At 45.2% G+C, this 24194-nt stretch overlaps 1 protein-coding gene across 1 annotated transcript in view; it reads right to left on the bottom strand.

The window, feature by feature from the left end:
• Positions 1-23974, bottom strand: part of DNAH2 (dynein axonemal heavy chain 2) — a 402999-nt gene extending 379025 nt beyond the window's left edge. Inside the window, exons 1-4 of the mRNA XM_040346833.1 lie at positions 23834-23974; positions 18805-18863; positions 4662-4832; positions 2762-2990 (exon numbers count right to left, since the gene is read on the bottom strand). Of these exons, the coding sequence (XP_040202767.1) occupies positions 2762-2990; positions 4662-4832; positions 18805-18863; positions 23834-23963 (589 nt within the window). The 5' untranslated portion in view covers positions 23964-23974. The remainder of the gene's footprint in view (positions 1-2761; positions 2991-4661; positions 4833-18804; positions 18864-23833) is intronic.
• Positions 23975-24194: the final 220 nt, after the last annotated feature.

The raw sequence follows: 24194 nt of genomic DNA, 5'->3' as shown, positions 1-24194 counted from the left end.
CCAACTGCGCATGCGCGAGTCACGCGTCTTTTTGTGAATGGGCACACCGGCCTGTGTGTCCCAGAAGGCAGCGCGCCTCCATTTCCCAGGAGTCAACCCCAGGAGGAGAACACAGATTAGGACGGTCTGCCTAGTAACAGCCTTTTCTGGTAAGTATAAGAAAATAATATTTTGAGCTTTTTTGCCAATTTTTCTTTTTTTTTAGGGTGGACCTCCACTCTAATGCAGTGAATGTATTTAGGTAAAAATGTAAATGTGCAACCAGTTTAAAATACAGGAAACGGTTCTGTGGGAAAATGCATGGTTCCCCTCTCTGGTTCCCACTTCTAGGTGTTTTGTATGTCTATGATGCCCCCCTCCTCCTATGGTTCCATCCAATATTACTAGTTTGTCTGAGCTTCAGTCTTGGAACATACCAATGACATGGCAGTCAGGGGACACAGATTTTTGACACACCTGGAAGTGTCAGATGTTGAAGGTTTCAGTATTGTCACGTCACCTGTGGCCAGGTGACAAGTGCACCCCGTTGGGGTAAGGGATGCACCTCAGGGTAGTGAACCCTATAGCCGACTGCCGCTATCAGAGAGGAAGCGTGAACCCAAGATCGCCCAGGGTGCGGAGTCTAAGACCCAGCTTTGTGTTCACTAGAGCCTCTAGTGGTGAGGATGGCCTTCGCCGCAGCTGGATCCAGGTCGCGACCCCTGGGATCCCCTAGGTCACGCTCCGCAGAGAGAGAGGGGAAGCAGCAAGCAGGACAAACGGAAGTGATGGGTAAGCCAAGGTCAGGGCAACAGGCAGACTGGGTAACCGAGGGACAGGCAAAAGGTCAAGGGCACAGGCAAACAGGAGAAGTCAGGGACAAGCCAAAAATGGTACACAGGGAGGTAATCGTAGCACACTGCAGACAGGAACTTAAGCAAACAACACTGTTGAACAGCACTGCAGTCCTGTAGTGCAACAGTTAATATAAACTTCCTGGGATGGCCTGGGTGGGGCCATACAGGAAGTAGAGGAGATAAGAAGGTAACCAGAACAGAGTCAGGCCTCTTAATGGACAGATGGAAACAGGTAAGCTGCCAGACTATTGCATATTCATCACAAGTATTGGGTGCGCCAAGACTGGATTCGCTGGGAGAAGGAATAGTATGGAATCCGAATTTCCTTTTCCAGGCTGCTTTTTATTACATTTTCTTTTACCCACAGAGTCGCTTTCAAAAGAAAAGATTTGGCTGGAATACCAGATTAGTCCAAGTGTCACAAATCCAATAGAATCATTCCATAAAACCATCTAAAATACAGACAATCCTTCCATTGTTCTCCATGAAATGTATTCTTGGTACGGCTTGGGAAACTGAGGTTTGAGGTTTTAGCCAATCCGTAGCCACAGACCACAATGAGGGTGAGATAATGTTAGGAAAATTGAAACGGGTTTGAAGGGATAACGTAACAAGGCTGTCAACCATGAAACATAGAAGAACATTCTCATGGAACTTTGCCTCTGATGGTTAATCTACAGGTGGCACTTGTCAAGGGGTTGAAAAATAAGGTTTCAATAATGGGTGCTCAACCTCTGGCCCTCCAGCTGTTGCAGAACTACAACTCCTATCATGCCTCTGCCTTTGGGAGTCATGCTTCTAACTGTCAGCAGCTTGCAATGACTCATGGGACTTGTAGTTTCACATCAGCTGGAGGGTCACAGGTTGCACACTGTAATCGGCGCGGCAACCGCACGATGACGTCATCGTTCAGCGCCGCGTGCGTTCCAGATGGGAAGGCGGAAGTGCAGAATGCAATTAGCTATGCATTTAGCACGCATGTCGCTTCACTATAAACAGAACGGCGTTATACACGCCATTCTATTATTGTCAGCCGTAGCTCGGCCATGCTACAACCCCGGTGCCATCGCTCTCCACGCTACACCTCAACAGGAATCCTACGGCTATCTAGCTTCTATCCTATTTACCTCCAGGCTACTATTGCTGTCAGACGCGAGTAGAGGAGAGCCGATCGGCTGCTCCTGTGACAGGGGGGGTTTGTGCTGATCGATTATCAGCACAGCCCCCCCGAGGATGCCCACTGGACCACCAGGGATTCCCACTGGACCACCAGGGATGCCCACTAGACCACCAGGGATGCAAACAAAAAAAAAAGGTATGCCACCCTAGACCACCAGGGATGAGAAGGACACAAAAAATGGATGCCAATCAGTGCCGCAATTGATGCCAATCAGTGCCCACATGGGCATCACTGATTGGCAGGCATTGTTTGCCACTGATTGGCATCCATTAGTACAACACATACGATAGTGCCCATCTATGCCCATCCGTGGCACCTATCAGTGCCCATCCCTGCCGCCTATCAGTGCCCATCCATGCCGCCTATCAGTGCCCATCCATGCTGCCTATCAGTGCCCATCCGTGCCGCCTATCCGTGCCCATCTGTGCCGCCTATCTGTGCCCATCTGTGCCGCCTATCCGTGCCCATCTGTGCCGCCTATCCAAGCCCATCCATGCCGCCTATCAGTGCCCATCAGTGCCGCATATTAGTGCCCATCAATGCCACCACATCAGTGGCACCTCATCGGTGCCCATCAGTGCCGCCTTATCCGTGCCCGTCAGTGCAGTACCATCAGTGCCCATCAGTGAAGGAGAAAACGTACTTATTTACAATTTTTTATAACAGAAACAAAAAAAACTCATAGCAGGCATTGATGGTTCTTCATAAGGACAAAAGATGTTGGTTGCAGGGGGCAGCGGTCTACCTGTCAGTGCAGCCAGGAAGCGGTGAACGTTGGCTGAGAAATTGTTGTGAATGCTCTCAGGCCAGCTGGTGTTCCCGAAGATGTAGGGGGCATAGATCCCGTTCATCAGCCTCAGCAGGGCAGCGATGTACGACCCTCTCACAGAGCCAAACTGCAAGTTTTCTTCTAGGTCCTCGGGGGTGAGGGGTGCCCGCTCCTTACGTACAAAGTAGAAGAACTGCTTCATGTTCTGAAAAGAAGGTTTAGATGGAGGGTATTTATTATATGGTACTATGCAGCACGTTATGTTAAGACCCTTTTCACACTGAGCCGCTCATAGCGTCAGCTGTAAAACGCCGCTATTTTTTGGGGCGCATTTCGGCTGCTAGCAGGGCGCATTTAACCCCCGCTAGCGGCCGAGAAAGGGTTAAAACTGCCCGCAGTGCGCTGCTGAAGCAGCACATTGCGGGCAGTATAGCCACGCTGTCCTATTGATTTCAATGGGCCGCAGCGGTGGAGGAGCGGTATACGCACCGCTCCAAAGATGCGGCTAGCAGGACTTTTTTTACTGTCCTGCTAGCGCAACGCTCCAGTGTGAAAAGCGCTCAGGCTTTCGCAATGGAGCAGCTTTTTAAGGGCGGATTGTAGGCGCTATTTTTAACGCTATAGCGCCTACAATACGCCCTCAGCGTGAAAGGGGTCCTAAAGCAAACCTTCCACTTTGCTCATTCTTTATAAAAAGACCTATCAGATACAACCATGTCTGTAGCAAAACCACAGGCACAGCCTATAAAACAGGGCAAAAAGCCCACCAAGCCCTTTAATAAAAAAAATGTATATATATATATATATATATATATATAAGAAATAAAATAATATAAAAAATAAAAAATTATAAAAAAAAGGGGGGTTGCCATCCGGGGCCCTCTGGGCCCTTTAATAATAATAATAATAATAATAATAATAATAATAATACCTTTAAAAATAATAATATAATATATATATATAAAAAATAAAAGAAATAAAATATATAAAAAATATATATTTTTTTTTATAAAAAAGGGGGGTTGTCATCCAGGGCCCTGGGGACCTCCGGACCCCTAAAAAAAAATTGGCCCTTTAATAAAAAATAAAATAAAAATATATTAAAAAAATATATATTTTTTTTTATAAAAAATAAATAAAAAAAAAGGGGGGTTGCCATCTGGGGCCCTGTGGGCCTCTGGGCCCCTGGGAACCTTCGGACCCCTTACAGGTGTACTGCCTGTACCCCCCTGATGGCGGCCCTGGGCTGCCCTATTCTCACACATCAGTTCTGGACAGACACACACCTATGCTCAGAACACTAGTTCTGGATGGACACATACAAGGAGAGAAGGAGGGAGGGAAGAACTCTGGCACTTCGGCGCCCCACCTCTGCAGGCGCCTGGGTGCAAAGCACCCTGCCTAGGATCGGCCCTGTCACTCACAATGAGTCTTCAGAGACTGGGACAGGAAAACCACCACAGCCATACCTCGCAACGTTTTGAGATGGGAATGAGGGACACCTACTAGCAAATGTATGTAGGCACAGGACACGCCCCTGCCACACCCCCTTAAAGGGGACATGCAGCGCGACTCGCACATGAGCAGTAGGGAACCAGGCTGTGAAGCCGCAAGGCTTCACTTCCTGATTCCCTTACTGAAGATGGCGGCGCCTCTACCCAGAGCCGAAGGACAGATCGGCTTCAGGCGCAGACATCGCGCGCTCCCTGGACAGGTAAGTGTCCTAATATTAAAAGTCAGCAGCTGCAGTATTTGTTGCTGACTATTTGCTGACTTTTAATTATTTATTTTTTTTGACGGAACTCCGCTTTAAGTGGTTAAAAAACAGGACCCTGCGTCCTAGGGCAAAGCAGTACATGCCCGGGATGTTACTCACTTGTGCTGGCATGCTGGGCTCAGCATGAAGACCGCTTTGAGGGTCAAAGTACACAGACAGCGCCTCCTGGCTGACGTCTGATGCAAAGCGCTCCAGTGTATCGTCCACTTCTGGCGTGTACTGTTCGGATGTCAGTTGGCTCAGAACTATCCTTTGCTTTAGGTTGGGTTTCTGGAAGACACAAACATATAGAAATTATATGAGGTGGAAAGGAGACACAGAGAAGATCAGGTGGGCTGCTTTCTGGGATACACACAGTTCCCAGAAGGCAGCGCACCTCATTCCCCAGAAGACAACGCAAGGAGGACGAAGAAGAAGACCTGCCGCGATATGGAAAGAGGCAAATTAGGAAGATCCACATAGCAACCGCCATTTCTGGTAAGAACATTTTTTTTTTTTTTTTGTATTTTGGTGTATTTTTTTTTTTTTTTTTTTTTTTTTTAGGGTGTACCTCTACTTTAACTACGTCAGCCCCGAACCATTTGGCTGCCAAATGACCAGGCCATTTTTTGAGATTCATCACTGCGTCACTTTAACTGAAAATTGCGCGGTCGTGCGACGTGGCTCCCAAACAAAATTGGCGTCCTTTTCTTCCAAAAAACAGAGCTTTCTTTTGGTGGTATTTGATCACCTCTGCGTTTTTTATTTTTTGCGCTATAGACAAAAATAGAGCGACAATAAAAAAAAAAAAAAAAGCAATATTTTTAACTTTTTGCTATAATAAATATCCCCCAAAAATATATTAACCACTTAAGCCCCGGACCAAAATGCAGCTAAAGGACCCGGCCAGGTTTTGCGATTCAGCACTGCGTCGCTTTAACAGACAATTGCGCGGTCGTGCGACGTGGCTCCCAAACAAAATTGGCGTCCTTTTTTCCCCACAAATAGAGCTTTCTTTTGGTGGTATTTGATCACCTCTGCGGTTTTTATTTTTTGCGCTATAAACAAAAATAGAGCGACAATTTTGAAAAAAATTCAATGTTTTTTACTTTTTGCTATAATAATATCCCCCGAAAATATATAAAAAAAAATGTTTTCCTCAGTTTAGGCCGATACGTATTCTTCTACCTATTTTTGGTAAAATAAAAATCGCAATAAGCGTTTATCGGTTGGTTTGTGCAAAATGTATAGCGTTTACAAAATAGGGGATAGTTTTATTGCATTTTTATTAATTTTTTTTTTTATTACTAATCAGCAATTTTTTTCGGTACTGCGACATTATGGCGGACACTTCGGACAATTTTGACACATTTTTGGGACCATTGTCATTTTCACAGCAAAAAATGCATTGTTTACTGTGAAAATTACAATTGCAGTTTGGGAGTTATCCACAAGGGGGCGCTGAAGGAGTTATGTGTGACCTCAAGTGTGTTTACAACTGTAGGGGGGTGTGGCTGTAGGTGTGAGGTCATCGATTGTGTCTCCCTATAAAAGGGAACACTCGATCGATGACGCCACCACAGTGAAGAACGGGGAAGCTGTGTTTACATACGGCTCTCCCCGTTCTTCAGCTCCGGGGACCGATCGCAGGACTCCAGCGGCGATCGGGTCCGCGGGTCCCGGGGTCACGGTCACGGAGCTTCGGACCGGGTCGCCCGCGACCCCACGGCTGGGCTTAAAGGGCAACGTACATATACATTGATGTGCCCAGCCGTGCCATTCTGGCGAAGTATATCAGCGTGAGGTCCTTAAGTGGTTAAAAAAAAAAACATTTTTTTCCCTCAGTTTAGGCCGATACGTATTCTACATGTTTTTGGTAAAAAAAAAAAAAAAAAAAAAAAAATCGCAATAAGTGTATATTGATTGGTTTGCGCAAAGGTTAAAGCGTCTACAAAATAGGGGATAGTTTTATGACATTTTCATCAATAATTTTTTTTTTTACTAGTAATCAGTGATTTTTATCGTGACTGCGACATTATGGCGGACACATCAGACACTTTTGACGCTATTTTGGGACCATTGTCATTTATACAGCGACCAGTGCTATAAAAATGAACTGATTACTGTATAAATGTGACTGGCAGTGAAGGCGTTAACCACTAGGGGGCGGGAAAGGATTAAGTGTGTCCTAGGGAGTAATTCTAACTATTAGGGGGCGTGGCTACAAGTGACATGTCACTGATCGCTGCTCCCGATGGGATGTAACAGACGATTAGTGTCAGTGTCACTAGGCCAGGGATCCTCAAATTACGGCCCTCCAGCTGTTGTAGAACTACACATCCCATGAGGCATTATAAAACATGACATTCACAGACATGACTAGGCATGATGGGAATTGTAGTTTCTGAACAACTGGAGGGCCGTATTTTGAAGACCCGTGCACTAGGCAGAACGGAGAGAGGCCTTGTTTACACAGGCCTCTCCCCGTTCTGCAGCTCTGTGACCCAATCGCGAACATCGAGTACGTGGGTCCCGTGGGCGCGGACACGGAGCTCGCGGCAGTGGCGCGCGCCCGCACAGCTGAAAATTCTGCCGACGTATATTCTTGTGACGCGGTTGTCAGGATGTTAATGGCCAAAAACTGACAAATGTTAATAAAACTATACATATCTTTGCAACAATATCAGGGGTCTATTATTAGGGGTCTATTTGTAAAACATTTGTTGTATGAATGTCAGAATCAAGCTGAAGGAAATGTCGCTGTATGGAAAATGATTCTATATCTAATATATATCTAATAGAATCATTTCTGTATCTTCAGCTCCATCTAGTGGCCAAAATGCAGTATAGTTTTCTAAAACGCCTCAATGAAGAAAAATACCACATTGTGGCCACTAGATGGAGTCGATGATACAGGAATTAATCTATTAGATAACATACAGTGACGCTTTTTCATTTTTCTCTTTTACATACAATGTATCCTTTTCTACATTCAAGATTGAAAAGAGAGTACAGGGGAGGCTGCTGTACTTTTTCTTTAACCACTTAAGCCCCGGACCTTTAGGCAGTTAAATGCCCAGGCCAGGTTTTGCGATTCGGCACTGCGTCGCTTTAACAGACAATTGCGCGGTCGTGCGACGTGGCTCCCAAACAAAATTGACGTCCTTTTTTCCCCACAAATAGAGCTTTCTTTTGGTGGTATTTGATCACCTCTGCGGTTTTTATTTTTTGCGCTATAAACAAAAATAGAGCGACAATTTTGAAAAAAATGCAATATTTTTTACTTTTTGCTATAATAAATATCCCCCAAAAACATATATAAAAATGTTTTTTCCCTCAGTTTAGGCCGATACGTATTCTTCTACCTATTTTTGGTAAAAAATCGCAATAAGCGTTTATCGATTGGTTTGCGCAAAATTTATAGCGTTTACAAAATAGGGGATAGTTTTATTGCATTTTTATTAATTTTTTTTTTTTCTACTATTGGCGGCGATCAGCGATTTTTTTCGTGACTGCGACATTATGGCGGACACTTCGGACAATTTTGACACATTTTTGGGACCATTGTCATTTTCACAGCAAAAAATGCATTTAAATTGCATTGTTTATTGTGAAAATGACAGTTGCAGTTTGGGAGTTAACCACAGGGGGCGCTGTAGGAGTTAGGGTTCACCTAGTGTGTGTTTACAACTGTAGGGGGGTGTGGCTGTAGGTCTGACGTCATCGATCGAGTCTCCCTTATAAAAAGGATCACTCGATCGATGCGCCGCCACAGTGAAGCACGGGGAAGCCGTGTTTACATACGGCTCTCCCCGTTCTTCAGCTCCGGGGAGCGATCGCAACGGAGCGGCTATAAACGAATAGCCGCGCCGTCGTCCCGGATCGCGACCCGAGGGAAACGCAGCGGAGGGGGTCCCGATCAGACCCCCCACCCGCTATATACGTACTTCTGCCTGTACATGCCATTCTGTGGACGTAAATAGTCGTGCGGCGGGCGTTAAGGGGTTAAGGACAATTCTTCTTTCGGGAAGAGTTATGCCGCGTACACGCGATCAGACATTCCGACAACAAAACCGTGTTGGCTCAAACTTGTGTTGCATACACACGGTCACACAAATGTTGTCGGAAATTCCGAACATCAAGAACGCGGTGACGTACAACACTACAATGAGCCGCGAAAAATTACGTCTAATGATTCCGAGCATGCGTCGAATTGGTTCATGCGTAGGATTTTTGTGCGTCGGAATTGCCTACACACGATCAGAATTTCCGACAAGAACTTTTGTTGTCGGAAAAAATAGGATTTTTGTACTCAAAATCCATTTCTCTGAGTTCATGGACGGACACAGCATCCTTTGACAGTAGGAAGCGGATATAACCCTACTGTCAAAGGATGCTGTGTCCGTCCATGAACAGAAGAGAAAATTGAGAACCAGCTCTTAAACATTTGTTGTCGGAAACTCCGATTGTGTGTACGTGGCGTTATTCTCTGTACGCTGCTGCGGTATATGTCAGAGCTATATAAATGTATAATAATAATAGTGTGTGACTGTGGGGGGGGGGGGACATTAGAGTGTAAGCTCCTCTGGTACAGAGACTGATGTGACTGGCTGTGGGTGATAGGAAGAAGTATACAGTACAGGACCCATATGGAGTGATGTGCCATGGCGGTGGTAATGTGGTGTTCTGGGATATTGGAGAAGGGTTGGTATGATGGTGCCAAGTGATGAGAGGTGTGTGAGGCTCCAGGCACAGCGAGGAGATGATACGGAGAGATGATGGGCACACAGAGGGGGCTGATGGGAGATTCGCTGTGTAGAATTGTCTCCGGTGCCTCCAGGCGAGAACATTTGCAGACTAATGATTTCATGTTGCCAACATCTGTTCTGCACCGAGGAAAACACGAGCCAGATGCTGAGCGCAATATTCCCCCTCCCCCGACCTCGCAGCCCAGAACAAACTCTGCGTCAGCAATCGCTGACACGTCCTGCGCAGAGCGCCAACACCGCGACACGGCTCTGTACATACCGCACCGTCACCGGTCACATGGTCTGTCTGTATCCTTTACCCATCTGTCCAATCTATCTACATCTTCTTAATTGTCTATCTATCTATCTATCTATCTATCTATCTATCTATCTATCTATCTATCTATCTATCTATCTCTAATTACCAGTCTATCTTTCTATTTATCTATCTTTTTATATAATCTCTTTATCTTTCTACCTAATTATCAATCGGTCTTTCTTTCTATCAATCAATTTATCCATCTAATAATTGATCTATCCAATTATCTATCTCTACCTAATTATCAATCGGTCTATCTTTTTATCGAACATTTCTATCTATCTATCTATCTATCTATCTATCTATCTATCTTTTTATCAAATCTATCTATCTCTACCTAATTATCAATCGTCTTTCTATCAATCAATTTATCTATCTATCTATCTATCTATCTATCTATCTATCTATCTATCTATCTATCTATCTATCTATCTATCTATCTATCTATCCATCCATCTATTTCAACCTTAACCCAATTATCAATAGTTCTATCCATAAATCAAACCATTTGTCTATCCATCTATCTCTACCTAATTATCAATCGTTCTTTCTTACTATCTATCTATCTATCTATCTATCTATCTATCTATCTATCTATCTAGCTATCTATCTATCTATCTATCTATCTATCTAAAAATGTATCTATCCAATTATCTTTCTCTACCTAATTACCAGTCTATCTATCTGACTATCTATCTATCTATCTATCTATCTATCTATCTATCTATCTATCTATCTATCTATCTATCTATCTACCTCTATCTTTTTATCAAACATATCTATCTGTCTATCTTTTCATGAAATCTATCTATCTATCTATCTCTACCTAATTATCAATCAGTCTTTCTTTCTATAAATCAATTTATCTATCCATCTATTTCTACCTTAACCCAATTATCAATTGTTCTATCAGTATATCAAACCATTTGTCTATCTATCCAAAATCGATGGGCCAGATTCACATAGAAATGCCCAGGCGCAGCGTATCAGAGATACGCTACGCCGCTGTATCTTACCTGGCTCTAAGTCGAATCCAGGAAGATTTAGCGCCGTAAGTTACGGCGGCGTAGTCTATCTCTGGCGGCGGAATTCAAATCGCCGATTAGGTGGCATGTTTCATTTAAATGAAGCGCGTCCCCGCGCCGAATGAACTGCGCATGCGCCGTCCCGAAATTTCCCGCCGTGCATTGCGCTAAATGACGTTGCTAGGACGTCATTTTTTTTAACATAGACGTGAATTACGTCCATCCCGATTCACGGACAAATTAAGCAAAAAAAATTCAAATTAAACGCGGGAACGACGGCCATACTTAACATGGCAAATCTAACTATACGCCGCAAAACACCAGCTTTAACTATACGCCGGAAAAAGCCGACTAGAGACGACGTAAAAGAATGCGACGGCCGCGCGGAAGTTCGTGGATCGTCGGAAATAGCTAATTTGCATACCCGACGCTGAAAACGACGTGAACGCCACCCAGCGGACGCCGAAGTATTGCATCTACGATCCGAAGGCGTACGAGGACGTACACCTGTCGGATCTAACCCAGATGCCGTCGTATCTTGGTTTGAGGATTCAAACCAAAGATACGACGCGGGAAATTTGAAAGTACGCCGGCGTATCAGTAGATACACCGGCGTACTCGCTCTGTGAATCTGGCCCTGTATATCTATCTCTCTCTCTCTCTGCCTAATTATCAATCAGTTTTTCTTTCTATCAATTAATCTATCTATCTAATAATTTATCGATCTACATCTATCCAATTATCTATCCATCTATCTCTAACTAATTACCAGTCTATCTATCTATCTATCTATCTATCTATCTATCTATCTATCTATCTATCTATCTATCTATCTATCTATCTCAACCTTAACCCAATTATCAAAAGGTCTAGCCATATATCAATCCATTTGTCTATCTATCCTTTTCTAACAAATTACTAGTCTACCTTTTTATCAAATCTATCTATCTATCTATCTATCTATCTATCTATCTACCTAATTATCAATCAGTCTTTCTTAATATCAATCTATCTATCTCAACCTTAACCCAATTATCTATTGTTCTATCCATATATCAATCCATTTGTCTATCTATCTATCCATCTATATCTAATTATCAATCAGTCTTTCTTTATATCTATCAATGTATCTATCTACATCTATCTAATTATCTATCCATCTATCTCTACCTAATTATCAGTCTATCTATCTCAACCTTAACTTAATTATCAATCAATCTATACATATATCAATCCATTTGTCTATCTATCTCTCTAGCTATCTATCAATCCATTTGTCTATCTATCTCTCTAGCTATCTATCAATCCATTTGTCTATCTATCCATCTCTAACTAATTACCAATCTATCTTTTTTTATCAGATCTATCTATCTATATACAGTGCCTGGAAAAAGTATTCATACCCCTTGAAATTTTCCATGTTTTTGTCATGTTACAACCAAAAAACGTAAATGTATTTTATTGGGATTTTATGTGATAGACCAACACAAAGTGTCACATAATTGTGAAGTGGAAGGAAAATTATAAATGGTTTTCAATTGCAGTGGCGGCTGGTGCTCAACATTCTTGGGGGGCGCAAACGAAAAAAAAAAACAATTGCAGCCTCACTGTGCCCATCAAATGCAGCCACTGTGCCCATCAAATGCAGCCACTGTGCCCATCAAATTCAGCCACTGTGCCATCAATTGTCACCACTGTGCCATGCCATCAAACGCAGCCACTGTGCCATCAATTGTCACCACTGTGCCATGCCATCAAACGCAGCCACTGTGCCATCAATTGTCACCACTGTGCCATGCCATCAAATGCAGTCACTGTGCCATGCCATCAAACGCAGCCACTGTGCCATCAATTGTCACCACTGTGCCATGCCATCAAATGCAGTCACTGTGCCATGCCATCAAACGCAGCCACTGTGCCATCAATTGTCACCACTGTGCCATGCCATCAAACGCAGCCACTGTGCCATCAATTGTCACCACTGTGCCATGCCATCAAATGCAGTCACTGTGCCATGCCATCAAACGCAGCCACTGTGCCATCAATTGTCACCACTGTGCCATGCCATCAAACGCAGTCACTGTGCCATGCCATCAAACACAGTCACTGTGCCATGCCATCAAACACAGCCACTGTGCCATCAATTGTCAGCACTGTGCCATGCCATCAAACGCAGCCACTGTGCCATCAATTTTCGCCACTGTGCCCTTTAATTGTCACCACTGTGCCCTTTAATTGTCACCACTGTGCCAATTGTCGCCACTGTGCCCTTTAATTGTCACCACTGTGCCCTTTAATTGTCACCACTGTGCCAATTGATGCAACTGTGCCCTTTAATTGTCGCCACTGTGCCCATTGTCGCCACTGTGCCCATTGATGCCACTGTGCCCTTTAATTGTAGCCACTGTGCCCATTGTCGCCACTGTGCCCATTGATGCCACTGTGCCCTTTAATTGTCGCCACTGTGCCCATTGTCGCCACTGTGCCCTTTAATTGTCGCCACTGTGCCCATTGTCGCCACTGTGCCCTGTAAAATGCCCCTCCCCAGCCCGGCACCCCCCACCTTTCTGGGGGTCAGCCATCCTCCTTCCACGTCCCTCGATGTCTTCTCCCGCCCTTGATGACGCTTCAGCCAATCAGGTTAATCAGTGAATCTGATTGGCTGAGACGCCTGTCAGTCTTATCCAAGGAACGCACCCCCCGTGCGTCCCTTAGATAAGCATTCAGAAGCCGACTACAGCCTCTGGGCTGTACTCGGAAAGCCTATCAGAGCCGCTGGCTCTATCTATCTATCTATCTATCCATCCCTCTATCTATCTATCTATCTCTATCTATCCATTCCTCTATCTATCCATTCCTCTATCTATCTATCTATCTATCTCTATCTATCCATCCCTCTATCTATCCATTCCTCTATCTATCTATCTATCTATCTCTATCTATCCATCCCTCTATCTATCTATTCATCCCTCTATCTATCTCTATCTATGTATCCATCACTCTAGCTATCTCTATCTATCTCTATCTATGTATCAATCTCTAGCTATCTCTATCTATACATCTCTATCTATCGATCCCTCTATCTCTATCTATCGATCCTTCTATCCCTATGTATCTATCTTTATCGATCCCTATATCTATATGTATCTATCTCTATCTATCGATCCTTCTATCTCTATCTATCGATCCCTCTATCTCTATGTATCTATATCTATCTATCGATCCCTCTATCTCTATCTATCGATCCTTCTATCCCTATGTATCTATCTCTATCGACCGATCCCTCTATCTCTATGTATCTATCTATCGATCCCTCTATCTCTATGTATCTATATCTATCTATCGATCCCTCTATCTCTATCTATCGATCCTTCTATCCCTATGTATCTATCTCTATCGATCGATCCCTTTATCTCTATGTATCTATCTCTATCTATCGATCCCTCTATCTCTATGTATCTATCTCTATCTATCGATCCCTCTATCTCTATCTATCGATCCCTCTATCTCTATCTATCGTTCCCTCTATCTCTATCTATCTATCTCTATCGATCCCTCTATCTCTATCTATCGATCCCTCTATCTCTATGTATCTATCTCTATCTATCGATCCCTCTATCTATCGATCCCTCTATCTCTATGTATCTATCTCTATCTATCGATCCCTCTATCTCTATGTATCTATCTATCGATCCCTCTATCTCTATCGATCCCTCTATCTCTATCTATCGATCCCTCTATCTCTATGTATCTATCTCTATCTATCGATCCCTCTATCTATCGATCCCTCTATCTCTATGTATCTATCTCTATCTATCGATCCCTCTATCTCTATGTATCTATCTATCGATCCCTCTATCTCTATCGATCCCTCTATCTCTATCTATCGATCCCTCTATCTCTATCGATCCCTCTATCTCTATCTATCGATCCCTCTATCTCTATCGATCCCTCTATCTCTATCTATCGATCCCTCTATCTCTATGTATCTATCTCTATCTATCGATCCCTCTATCTCTATGTATCTATCTATCGATCCCTCTATCTCTATCGATCCCTCTATCTCTATCTATCGATCCCTCTATCTCTATCGATCCCTCTATCTCTATCTATCGATCCCTCTATCTCTATGTATCTATCTCTATCTATCGATCCCTCTATCTCTATGTATCTATCTCTATCTATCGATCCCTCTATCTCTATGTATCTATCTATCGATCCCTCTATCTCTATCGATCCCTCTATCTCTATCTATCGATCCCTCTATCTCTATCGATCCCTCTATCTCTATCTATCGATCCCTCTATCTCTATCGATCCCTCTATCTCTATCTATCTCTATCTATCGATCCCTCTATCTCTATGTATCTATCTCTATCTATCGATCCCTCTATCTCTATCTATCGATCCCTCTATCTCTATGTATCTATCTCTATCTATCGATCCCTCTATCTATCGATCCCTCTATCTCTATGTATCTATCTCTATCTATCGATCCCTCTATCTCTATGTATCTATCTCTATCTATCGATCCCTCTATCTCTATATCTCTATCTATCGATCCCTCTATCTCTATCGATCCCTCTATCTCTATCTATCAATCCCTCTATCTCTATGTATCTATCGATCCCTCTATCTCTATCTATCTATCGATCCCTCTATCTCTATGTATCTATCTCTATCTATCGATCCCTCTATCTCTATGTATCTATCTCTATCTATCGATCCCTCTATCTCTATCTATCGATCCCTCTATCTCTCTCTCTCTCTATCTGTCCAACTCCACCCATCAGCATTCCAGCTCCTTTATTATCTTGGTATCTCTGCGGATGAGGAAATAGTTGATTTTCTTATTTCTGCGCTCACGCTGTCCCTGCTTGTCCTGACAAATGCTTAGTACAGCAGTCTTTGTCGGTGGAATATTCCGCTCGGCTCTCTGTCCTCTATGAGAATGTTCCTTGCTCTATTATACAAACAGATGATGAATTCTCTGCCTCTGACTGCGCTGAGAACATTTGAAGTAATATATATACAGATTATCTCTACATGACAATATTTGAAGAATTATGCACATAGACGGATGTTGAAATTTTAAGGATTTTGAAGATTTTTGAACTCTTAAAGGGGGTGTCCGGTTTGAAGTGAAATCATCCATCTGCTAGAACCAGTGCTATTCGATGTAAGTGTAGTATGACGACATGAAAACCTGCATTCTGTGTGGAAGGTGAAAGTACATACAGTGGCCCGGATTCAGGTAGAATTGCGCATTATTTACGGAGGCGCAGGGCAAAGTTTTTGCCCTGCGCCCCCGCAAATTTGCTCCGCTGCCCTTGATTCACGGAGTAAAAGCTCCGTTAATTGCGCGGGCGCACCGGCAAAATGCCCGGCGCAAGAGCACGCAATTTAAATGATCCCGTAGGGGGCAGGAATCATTTAAATTAGGCGCATTCCCGCGCCGATCGTAGAGCGCATGCTCCGTCGGGAAACTTTCCCGACGTGCATTGCGGCAAATTACGTCGCAAGGACGTCATTTGCTTCAAAGTGAACGTGAATGGCGTCCAGCGCCATTCACGATTCACTTACGCAAACTACGTAAAATTCAAATTTCGCGACGCGGGAACGACGGGTATACGTAACATGGGCTGCCCCTGCTAATAGCAGGGGCAGCCTTGCGCGAAAACCCCCGTACGTAAACGACGTAAATTGCGTACGCAGGGCTCGCGCAACGCTGTGAATCGGTGTTAGTATGCAATTTGCATACTATACACTGAGCACAACGGGAACGCCACCTAGCGGCCACCGCAAGAATGCAGCCTAAGATATGCGGGCATAAGAGCCTTATGCCGCGCAGATCTTAGGCTGCAGTCGGCGTAACGAGGTTCCTGAATCAGGAGCACTCGTTACGCCGGGGCAAGTAAGCAATTGCGCTGTGTAACCTATGGTTACACAGGTGCAATTGCTTCTTGAATCTACCCCAGTGTGTACAGGGTGCAGCCTTGGGTACAAGTTGTCCTTTATGTATTTTTACTGCCAGAGCCATTTTTCCAATTTTACACACATTTTAGGCCTGAAGCTTTGTTAACCCCCCCAAACCCCCCAACTAAATATCCTTTCGGAAAGCAGAGAAATGGGAGAATAAAATGGTGCTACTCCCATTTATTTTTTCAGACTATATTAGCACAACTGTTTATTAACCACTTTAATACCGGGCACTTTTGCCCCTTCCTGCCCAGGACAATATTCAGCTTTCACCACTGTCGCACTTTGAATGACAATTGCGCGGTCATGCAACACTGTACCCAAACTACATTTGTATAATTTTCATCCCACAAATAGAGCTTTCTTTTGGTGGTATTTGATCACATCTGCGGTTTTTATTTTTTGCTAAACAAACTAAAAAAGACAAATTTAAAAAAAAAAAGTTTTTCTTAGTTTATGTCATAAAATGTTGTTTTCCCCTTCACTGATGGGCACTGATGAGGCGGCACTGATGGGCACTGATGAGTTGGCACTAAGGTCCCATTCACACCTGAGCATAGCGTTTTCAGGCAGAAAGTCACGCAATTTTGATGAAGTGAACATGCATGAGGGCCGACCATTTTGCCTGACATTCTTTGAACCATTAAAATTCGGTCTAAGTGTGTTTGTTCAAGCACTAATACACTGCCCAACAAGAATGCTCTTGCCTTTGTCGCACTCGTTCCCGACACAGACGAATGCTCCCATAGAGCCCCCCCCCCATACATCAGGGTCCCCAGTCTCTCCCCCCATACATCGGGGTCCCCAGAGAGCCTCCCCCATACATCGGGGTCCGCAGAGAGCCTCCCCCCATACATCAGGGTCCCCAGAGAGCCTCCCCCCCATACATCAGGGTCCCCAGAGAGCCTCCCCCCATACATCAGGGTCCCCAGAGAGCCTCCCCCCATACATTGGGGTCCCCAGAGAGCCTCCCCCATACATCGGGGTCCCCAGAGAGCCTCCCCCCCATACATCAGGGTCCCCAGAGAGCCTCCCCCCCATACATCAGGGTCCCCAGAGAGCCTCCCCCCATACATCAGGGTCCCCAGAGAGCCTCCCCCCCCATACATCAGGGTCCCCAGAGAGCCTCCCCCCCATACATCAGGTTCCCCAGAGAGCCCCCCCATACATCAGGGTCCCCAGAGAGCCCCCCCCCCATACATCAGGGTCCCCAGAGAGCCCCCCCATACATCAGGGTCCCCAGAGAGCCTCCCCCCATACATCAGGATCCCCAGAGAGCCTCCCCCCCATACATCAGGGTTCCCAGAGAGCCCCCCCATACATCAGACTGAGGCCCCGTACTCACGACCAAACATGTCTGCTGAAACTGGTCCGCGGACCAGTTTCAGCAAACATGTTTGGCCGTGTGTAGGCCCGATCCGACCATTTTCGGGCAGATCGGACAGGTTTGGAAACCTGTCCGCCCGGACATGTACAGTCGTCTGTACAGACCTACCGTACATGTTCTGCCGCCCGCCATCCCTCGCATGCGTCGAATGACTTCGACGCATGCGTGGAAGCCTTTTAAAGGCAGGCCGCCCACGTCGCCGCGTCATTGCCGCGGCGACACCGCGTCATCGACGCGGCGACACCGCGGACACGCCCCGCGTATTGTTTACGCGCGGACCTCTGTTCGATGGTGTGTACGGCCATCGAACAGAAGTCCCCGGGCAGTCCCCGGGCAGACATGTCCGATGAAAACGGTCCGCGGACCGGTTTCATCGGACATGTTTGATCGTGAGTACAAGGCCTGACAGCTGTAATTGCAGTGAAAGGAGGTTCTACAAAGTATTGACTCCGGGGGGCTGAATACAAATGTACCCCCACACCTTTCACATATTTATTTGTAAAAAAAAATATTGAAAACCATTTATAATTTTCCTTCCACTTCACAATTATGTGCCACTTTGTGTTGGTCTATCACATAAAATACAGTTTTGTTTTTGATTGTAACATGACAAAATGTTGGAAATTTCAAGGGGTATGAATACTTTTTCAAGGCGCTGTAGATGTGGTTACTATTGTGTCTTTTTAAACATCTGCATATTAAATATGGAATTTTTTGTGATATATTTCTGTTTTGCTCAAGACACGTATGGCCTGTTACAGTCCCTTTGCTACAACACACATTCACGCCAATCAGCTTTTCCTTACCAAATCCAGATGTTCCTCCACCACGACCGGTGACGGAGACTTGTCATGTCTTGTGTCTTCTGTAGAAAACAAAAAGAATCCACCATTATATTGCCATATATAGGATTTGTAAAGCCCCAACAACGTGTTTGTTTTGGAGAGATTTTCCTCACTTAAGCCCCTTTCACATTGGGCGCAAGAGGTGTGCTGGCGGTATATCGGCGCTATTTTTAGCTCCGCTATACCGTTGTTTTTACCACGATATTTGGCCGCTAGCGGTGCCGTTTTAACCCCCGTTAGCGACCGGAAAAGGGTTAATACTGCCCGCAATGCCGGCGGTATTAGCGCGGTTTCCCATTGCTTTCAATGGGAAAGAGGGGTGGAGGAGCAGTAAACACCCCGCTCCTTCACCGCCCTAAAGATGCGGTTAGCAGGACTTTTGAAGCGGTCCTGCTAGTGCACCGCTCCAGTGTGAAAGCCTTCAGGCAGCTGCAGGGCAGCATTTTTCCCGTTGGTATTTAGGCGCTATACCGCCTGCAAAAACGTGTCAGTGTGAAAGGGGTCTTACAGTTCTGAAGGAAAATCTGGAAAAATCTACCCAATAGTAACACCCAGATTAGAGGGGCACCGAAATGGAAATTTCAGAACCGAAACGAAACCGAAATAAAAAATAAAATGGCAGGCCGAAACTGAAAATGACTTTTCTTTTTTTAAATAATTGTATGTTAAAACAACACCCCCACCTCCTGCCACCATCACCTCCTGCCCCCACCACCATCACCTCCTGCCAGCTCTTGCCGCCATCACCTCCTGCTCTCGCCACCACCTCCTGCACCCACCACCCCCACCTCCTGCCACAATCGGCTCTTGCCACCATCACCTCCTGCCCCACCACCTCCTGCCAGCATTACCTCACCCACCTCCTGCCACGGTGCCACCATTACCTTCTTCCACCATCACCTCATTACCCCACCACCTCCTGCCACCATCACCTACTGCCACCACCAGCTTCTTTATTACCTTAAAGCTGGGCTGTGCTGGACAAGGCTGTGCTGTGCTGGACATGGCTGTGCTGTGCTGGACATGGCTGGGCTCTGTGCTGGACATGGCTGGGCTCTGTGCTGGACATGGCTGGGCTCTGTGCTGGACATGGCTGGGCTCTGTGCTGGACATGGCTGGGCTCTGTGCTGGACATGGCTGGGCTCTGTGCTGGACATGGCTGGGCTCTGTGCTGGACATGGCTGTGCTGTGCTGGACATGGCTGGGCTCTGTGCTGGACATGGCTGGGCTCTGTGCTGGACATGGCTGGGCTCTGTGCTGGACATGGCTGGGCTCTGTGCTGGACATGGCTGGGCTCTGTGCTGTGCTGGGCTCTGCTGGACTGGACTTTCACTGCTCCGTCCTCTGCCTATGGCGAGTGCACTGCACAAGCCAACGAGTGTCACTGCCAAAGTGTCCCTCCTGAGTCCTCCTGACTCGATCGGCTATTCAAAAATGGCGCCGGGTGGCACCATTACGTATCTACTTATGCGCCGAGCGGATACGAGTTTTCCCGAAGCCGGCCGGGCTCAGGAAAGTTCGTATCCGCTCAGCCGGGCGGCGCATAAGCAGATACGTAATGGCACCAACTGGCGCCATTTTTGAATAGCCGATCGAGTCAGGAGGACCCAAGAGGCAGTGACACTCGTTGGCTCGTGCAGAGGACGGAGTCGTGACAGGCCAGCGACCATTTTTTTTACTGGCACCCGATGCCCATATCGGCAATTTTAAAGCTGTTTCGGCATGTCGCCAAAACAGCTGTTTTCGGCCGATATGTATCGGCCACGGATATATCGGTGCATCCCTAACCCAGAAAACAATAAAAATCTGGGCACAATGCATAGGAGGAGAAAGATCTTCTATTCATAATATTCAGTATTGTAAAAGACCCTCTCATTGATCAAGCTGACTTGTTTGGTGAGGCTGCTCACATGTACCAGAGATCCCCCAAGGGGGGAAAAGTCCATCTTTGTAAAAAGCAGTAAGGGCACCACACTAATGGGTACAGTGACAGACCTACCCGGGACAGAGGCTTTTGGAGAGGACTGAATGCTATCCTCTTGCCTTGCGATCATGGGCCCTGGCATTTGGGGGAATGGTGCTCTTTGTGAGCTGTGTGCCTGGGGACCCCTGAGGTGGTGTTACTTTGGATTCAGGTCCGTATCTCCTTAAAGGGGTAAAAAAAAAAATCCCTAAATATCTTCCTTTACCTTAGTGCAGTCCTCCTTCACTTACCTCATCCTTCCATTTTGCTTTTAAATGTCCTTATTTCTTCTGAGAAATCCTCATTTCCTGTTCTTCTGTCTGTAACTCCACACAGTAATGCGAGGCTTTCTCCCTGGTGTGGAGAAGGGGAGGGATCCGGGACGACGGCGCGGCTATTCGTTTATAGCCGCCCCGTCGCGATCGCTCCCCGGAGCTGAAGAACGGGGAGAGCCGTATGTAAACAAGGCTTCCCCGTGCTTCACTGTGGCGGCGCATCGATCGAGTGATCCCTTTTATTAGGGAGACTCGATCGATGATGTCAGTCCTACAGCCACACCCCCCTACAGTTGTAAACACACACAAAGTGAACACTAAATGTTACAGCGCCCCCTGTGTTTAACTCCCAAACTGCAACTGTCATTTTCACAATAAAGAATGCAATTTAAATGCATTTTTTGCTGTGAAAATGACAATGGTCCCAAAAATGTGTCAAAATTAGCCGAAGTGTCCGCCATAATGTCGCAGTCACGAAAAAAATCGCTGATCGCCGCCATTAGTAGTAAAAAAAATAAAAATGCAATAAAACTATCCCCTATTTTGTAAATGCTATAAATTTTGCGCAAACCAATCGATAAACGATTATTGCGATTTTTTTTACCAAAAATAGGTAGAACAATACGTATCGGCCTAAACTGAGGAAAAAAAACATTTTTATATATGTTTTTGGGGGATATTTTTTATAGCAAAAAGTAAAAAATATTGCATTTTTTTCAAAATTGTCACTCTATTTTTGTTTATAGCGCAAAAAATAAAAACCGCAGAGGTGATCAAATACCACCAAAAGAAAGCTCTATTTGTGGGGAAAAAAGGACCCCAATTTTGTTTGGGAGCCACGTCGCGCGACCGGGCAATTGACTGTTAAAGCGACGCAGTCCCGAACTGTAAAAACCCCTTGGGTCTTTAGGCAGCATATTGGTCCGGTCCTTAAGTGGTTAAGACACACAGACTCTGGGAACCCTGTATATGCCATATTAGAGATAGTGACTGATTCATAATGTTGGGACACATACTGTTAGGAGATGCTGATGTCAACTCCAGCCACCTGTCTGTCTGTAGTCTGCTATAAAGTAAATGAGTCTAGTATGGATTGCCACAGCTTCTAAGAGTCTTTCACCCATTGTTGTTGTTTGTGCTAATTAACCCTGCAATTGTATGAAGGAGTTCTGTGTTGATATGTATGTGATAATGTGTATTGTAGTTAGGGAGTCACATTGGCTGCTTTAAGGGATTAGTTATTTAGCTCATGTTAATTTATGTTTCTGGTTACAGGTGTATTGTTAGAGTAATATGAGCAGGAGGTAGGAACCTCCTCTTTAACCACTTTAAAACCGCACGCCGTCATATAACGTCCAAAAAGGGGATCTGTTATCCCGGGTGGACGTCATATGACGTCCTGTACTTTGTGCGGGGATATCTGAATGATTTTCTTCCGGCGGCGAACCTGCACACCGTAAGATCGATCATAGCGGCGGTTACGCTGCTTGATCGTTCTTATAGGCGGCGGGAGGGGACATCTACACCCTCCCGCCGGTGCTTCTCCGGGCTCTCCCGTCCCATCGGGGGCCCAGAGAGATGATCGCCGTCCGCCGGATGTGCAGCATAGAGATGACTGGTGACCAGATGGTCACCAGTCATCTCTATGACCGTCTCTATGACCGTCGGAGGCCCGGGCGCGATGTGATGACGTCACGCCCGGGTACCCGTAAGTAAACAAACCGCAATTGCGGCTAGTAAGAATGAGATCTGTGAATTTTTTTTCACAATCTCATTCTTTCCAGCCTGGAGGAGAGAGGTGGGGTCTTATTGACCCCGCATCTCTCCTTAAAGAGGACCTGTCACACACTATTCCTATTACAAGGGATGTTTACATTCCTTGTAAGAGGAATAAAAGCGATCGAAAAAAAAAATGTAAAAAAAGTGTAAAAAATAAAAATAAAAATAAAAATAAAACGCCCCTGTCCCCGGGAGCTCACGCTTAGAAGCGAACACACACGTAAGTCCCGCCCACGTATGTAAACGTCGTTCAAACCACACATGTGAGGTGTCGCCGCGTGCGTTAGAGCATGTGCAACAATTCTAGCACTAGACCTCCTATGTAACCTGTAAACATTTTCAAAGCGTCGCCTATGGAGATTTTTAAGTAACAAAGTTTGGCGCCATTCCATGAGTGTGCGCAATTTTAAAGTGTGACATGTTAGGTATCTATTTACTCGGCGTAACATCATCTTTCATATTTTACAACAAAATTGGGCTAACTTTACTGTTTTGTTATTTTTTAATTCATGAAATCATTTTTTTTTACAAAAAAAAGGCGTTTGAAAAAATTATTGCGCAAATACCGTGCAAGATAAAAAATGTTGCAATGACCGCCGTTTTATTCTCTAGGGTGTCTGCTAAAAAAAACATATATAATGTTTGGGGGTTCTGAGTAATTTTCTAGCAAAAGAATGATGATTTGTACATGTAGGAGAGGAGTGCCAGAATAGGCCCGGTATGGAGGTGGGTTTTAAAGCCCGGTATTGAAGGGGTTAACTGTATATAAGACTTGTATTCTGGTTCTAATAAACTGTCTGATGTTTTACCCTACACTGAGCTACGACTAGTGAATGGGAGAGCTAAGGGGTCTTGGATCGCGTGGTACCGGACAGAGGAAGCATTTACGGCGAACAGACTCATCTTGAGTAACGGGGGTCCGTCACAGGTACAAAGTTTTAACGTTAATCTTCCATCAGGTCCAGTGGCTTACCATCATTATCATCATCATGTGTGCTGATCACATCACCAATCTCCACATCTAATGGAATCAGAGGCAACAGGTCTGCGGGGTCAAAATCATTGAGCTCAGACGAGGAATCGATAAAGTCCGGGTCAGACATGGCTCATGTAACGGACCTAAAAAAAGTATTAAAAGTGTTATGCAATTAAAGAAGAACTACAATTATTGGACCCCCCAACTATTTAGTACATAGTGGTGGTCATCAAGTGTCATCGGGCCAGATTCTCAAAGGCGTTACGATGGCGCAACGCCATTTGCGCCGTCGTAAGTCCTAATCTGGCCCAGGGTATCTAAGCGACTGATTCTTAGAATCAGTTACGCATAGATATCC

This window comes from Rana temporaria, chromosome 3 (genome assembly GCF_905171775.1).
Source record: "Rana temporaria chromosome 3, aRanTem1.1, whole genome shotgun sequence".
NCBI lineage: Eukaryota > Metazoa > Chordata > Amphibia > Anura > Ranidae > Rana > Rana temporaria.
Note: the sequence above shows the minus strand (reverse complement) of the source record. Positions and strands in the feature narration are given on the sequence as shown.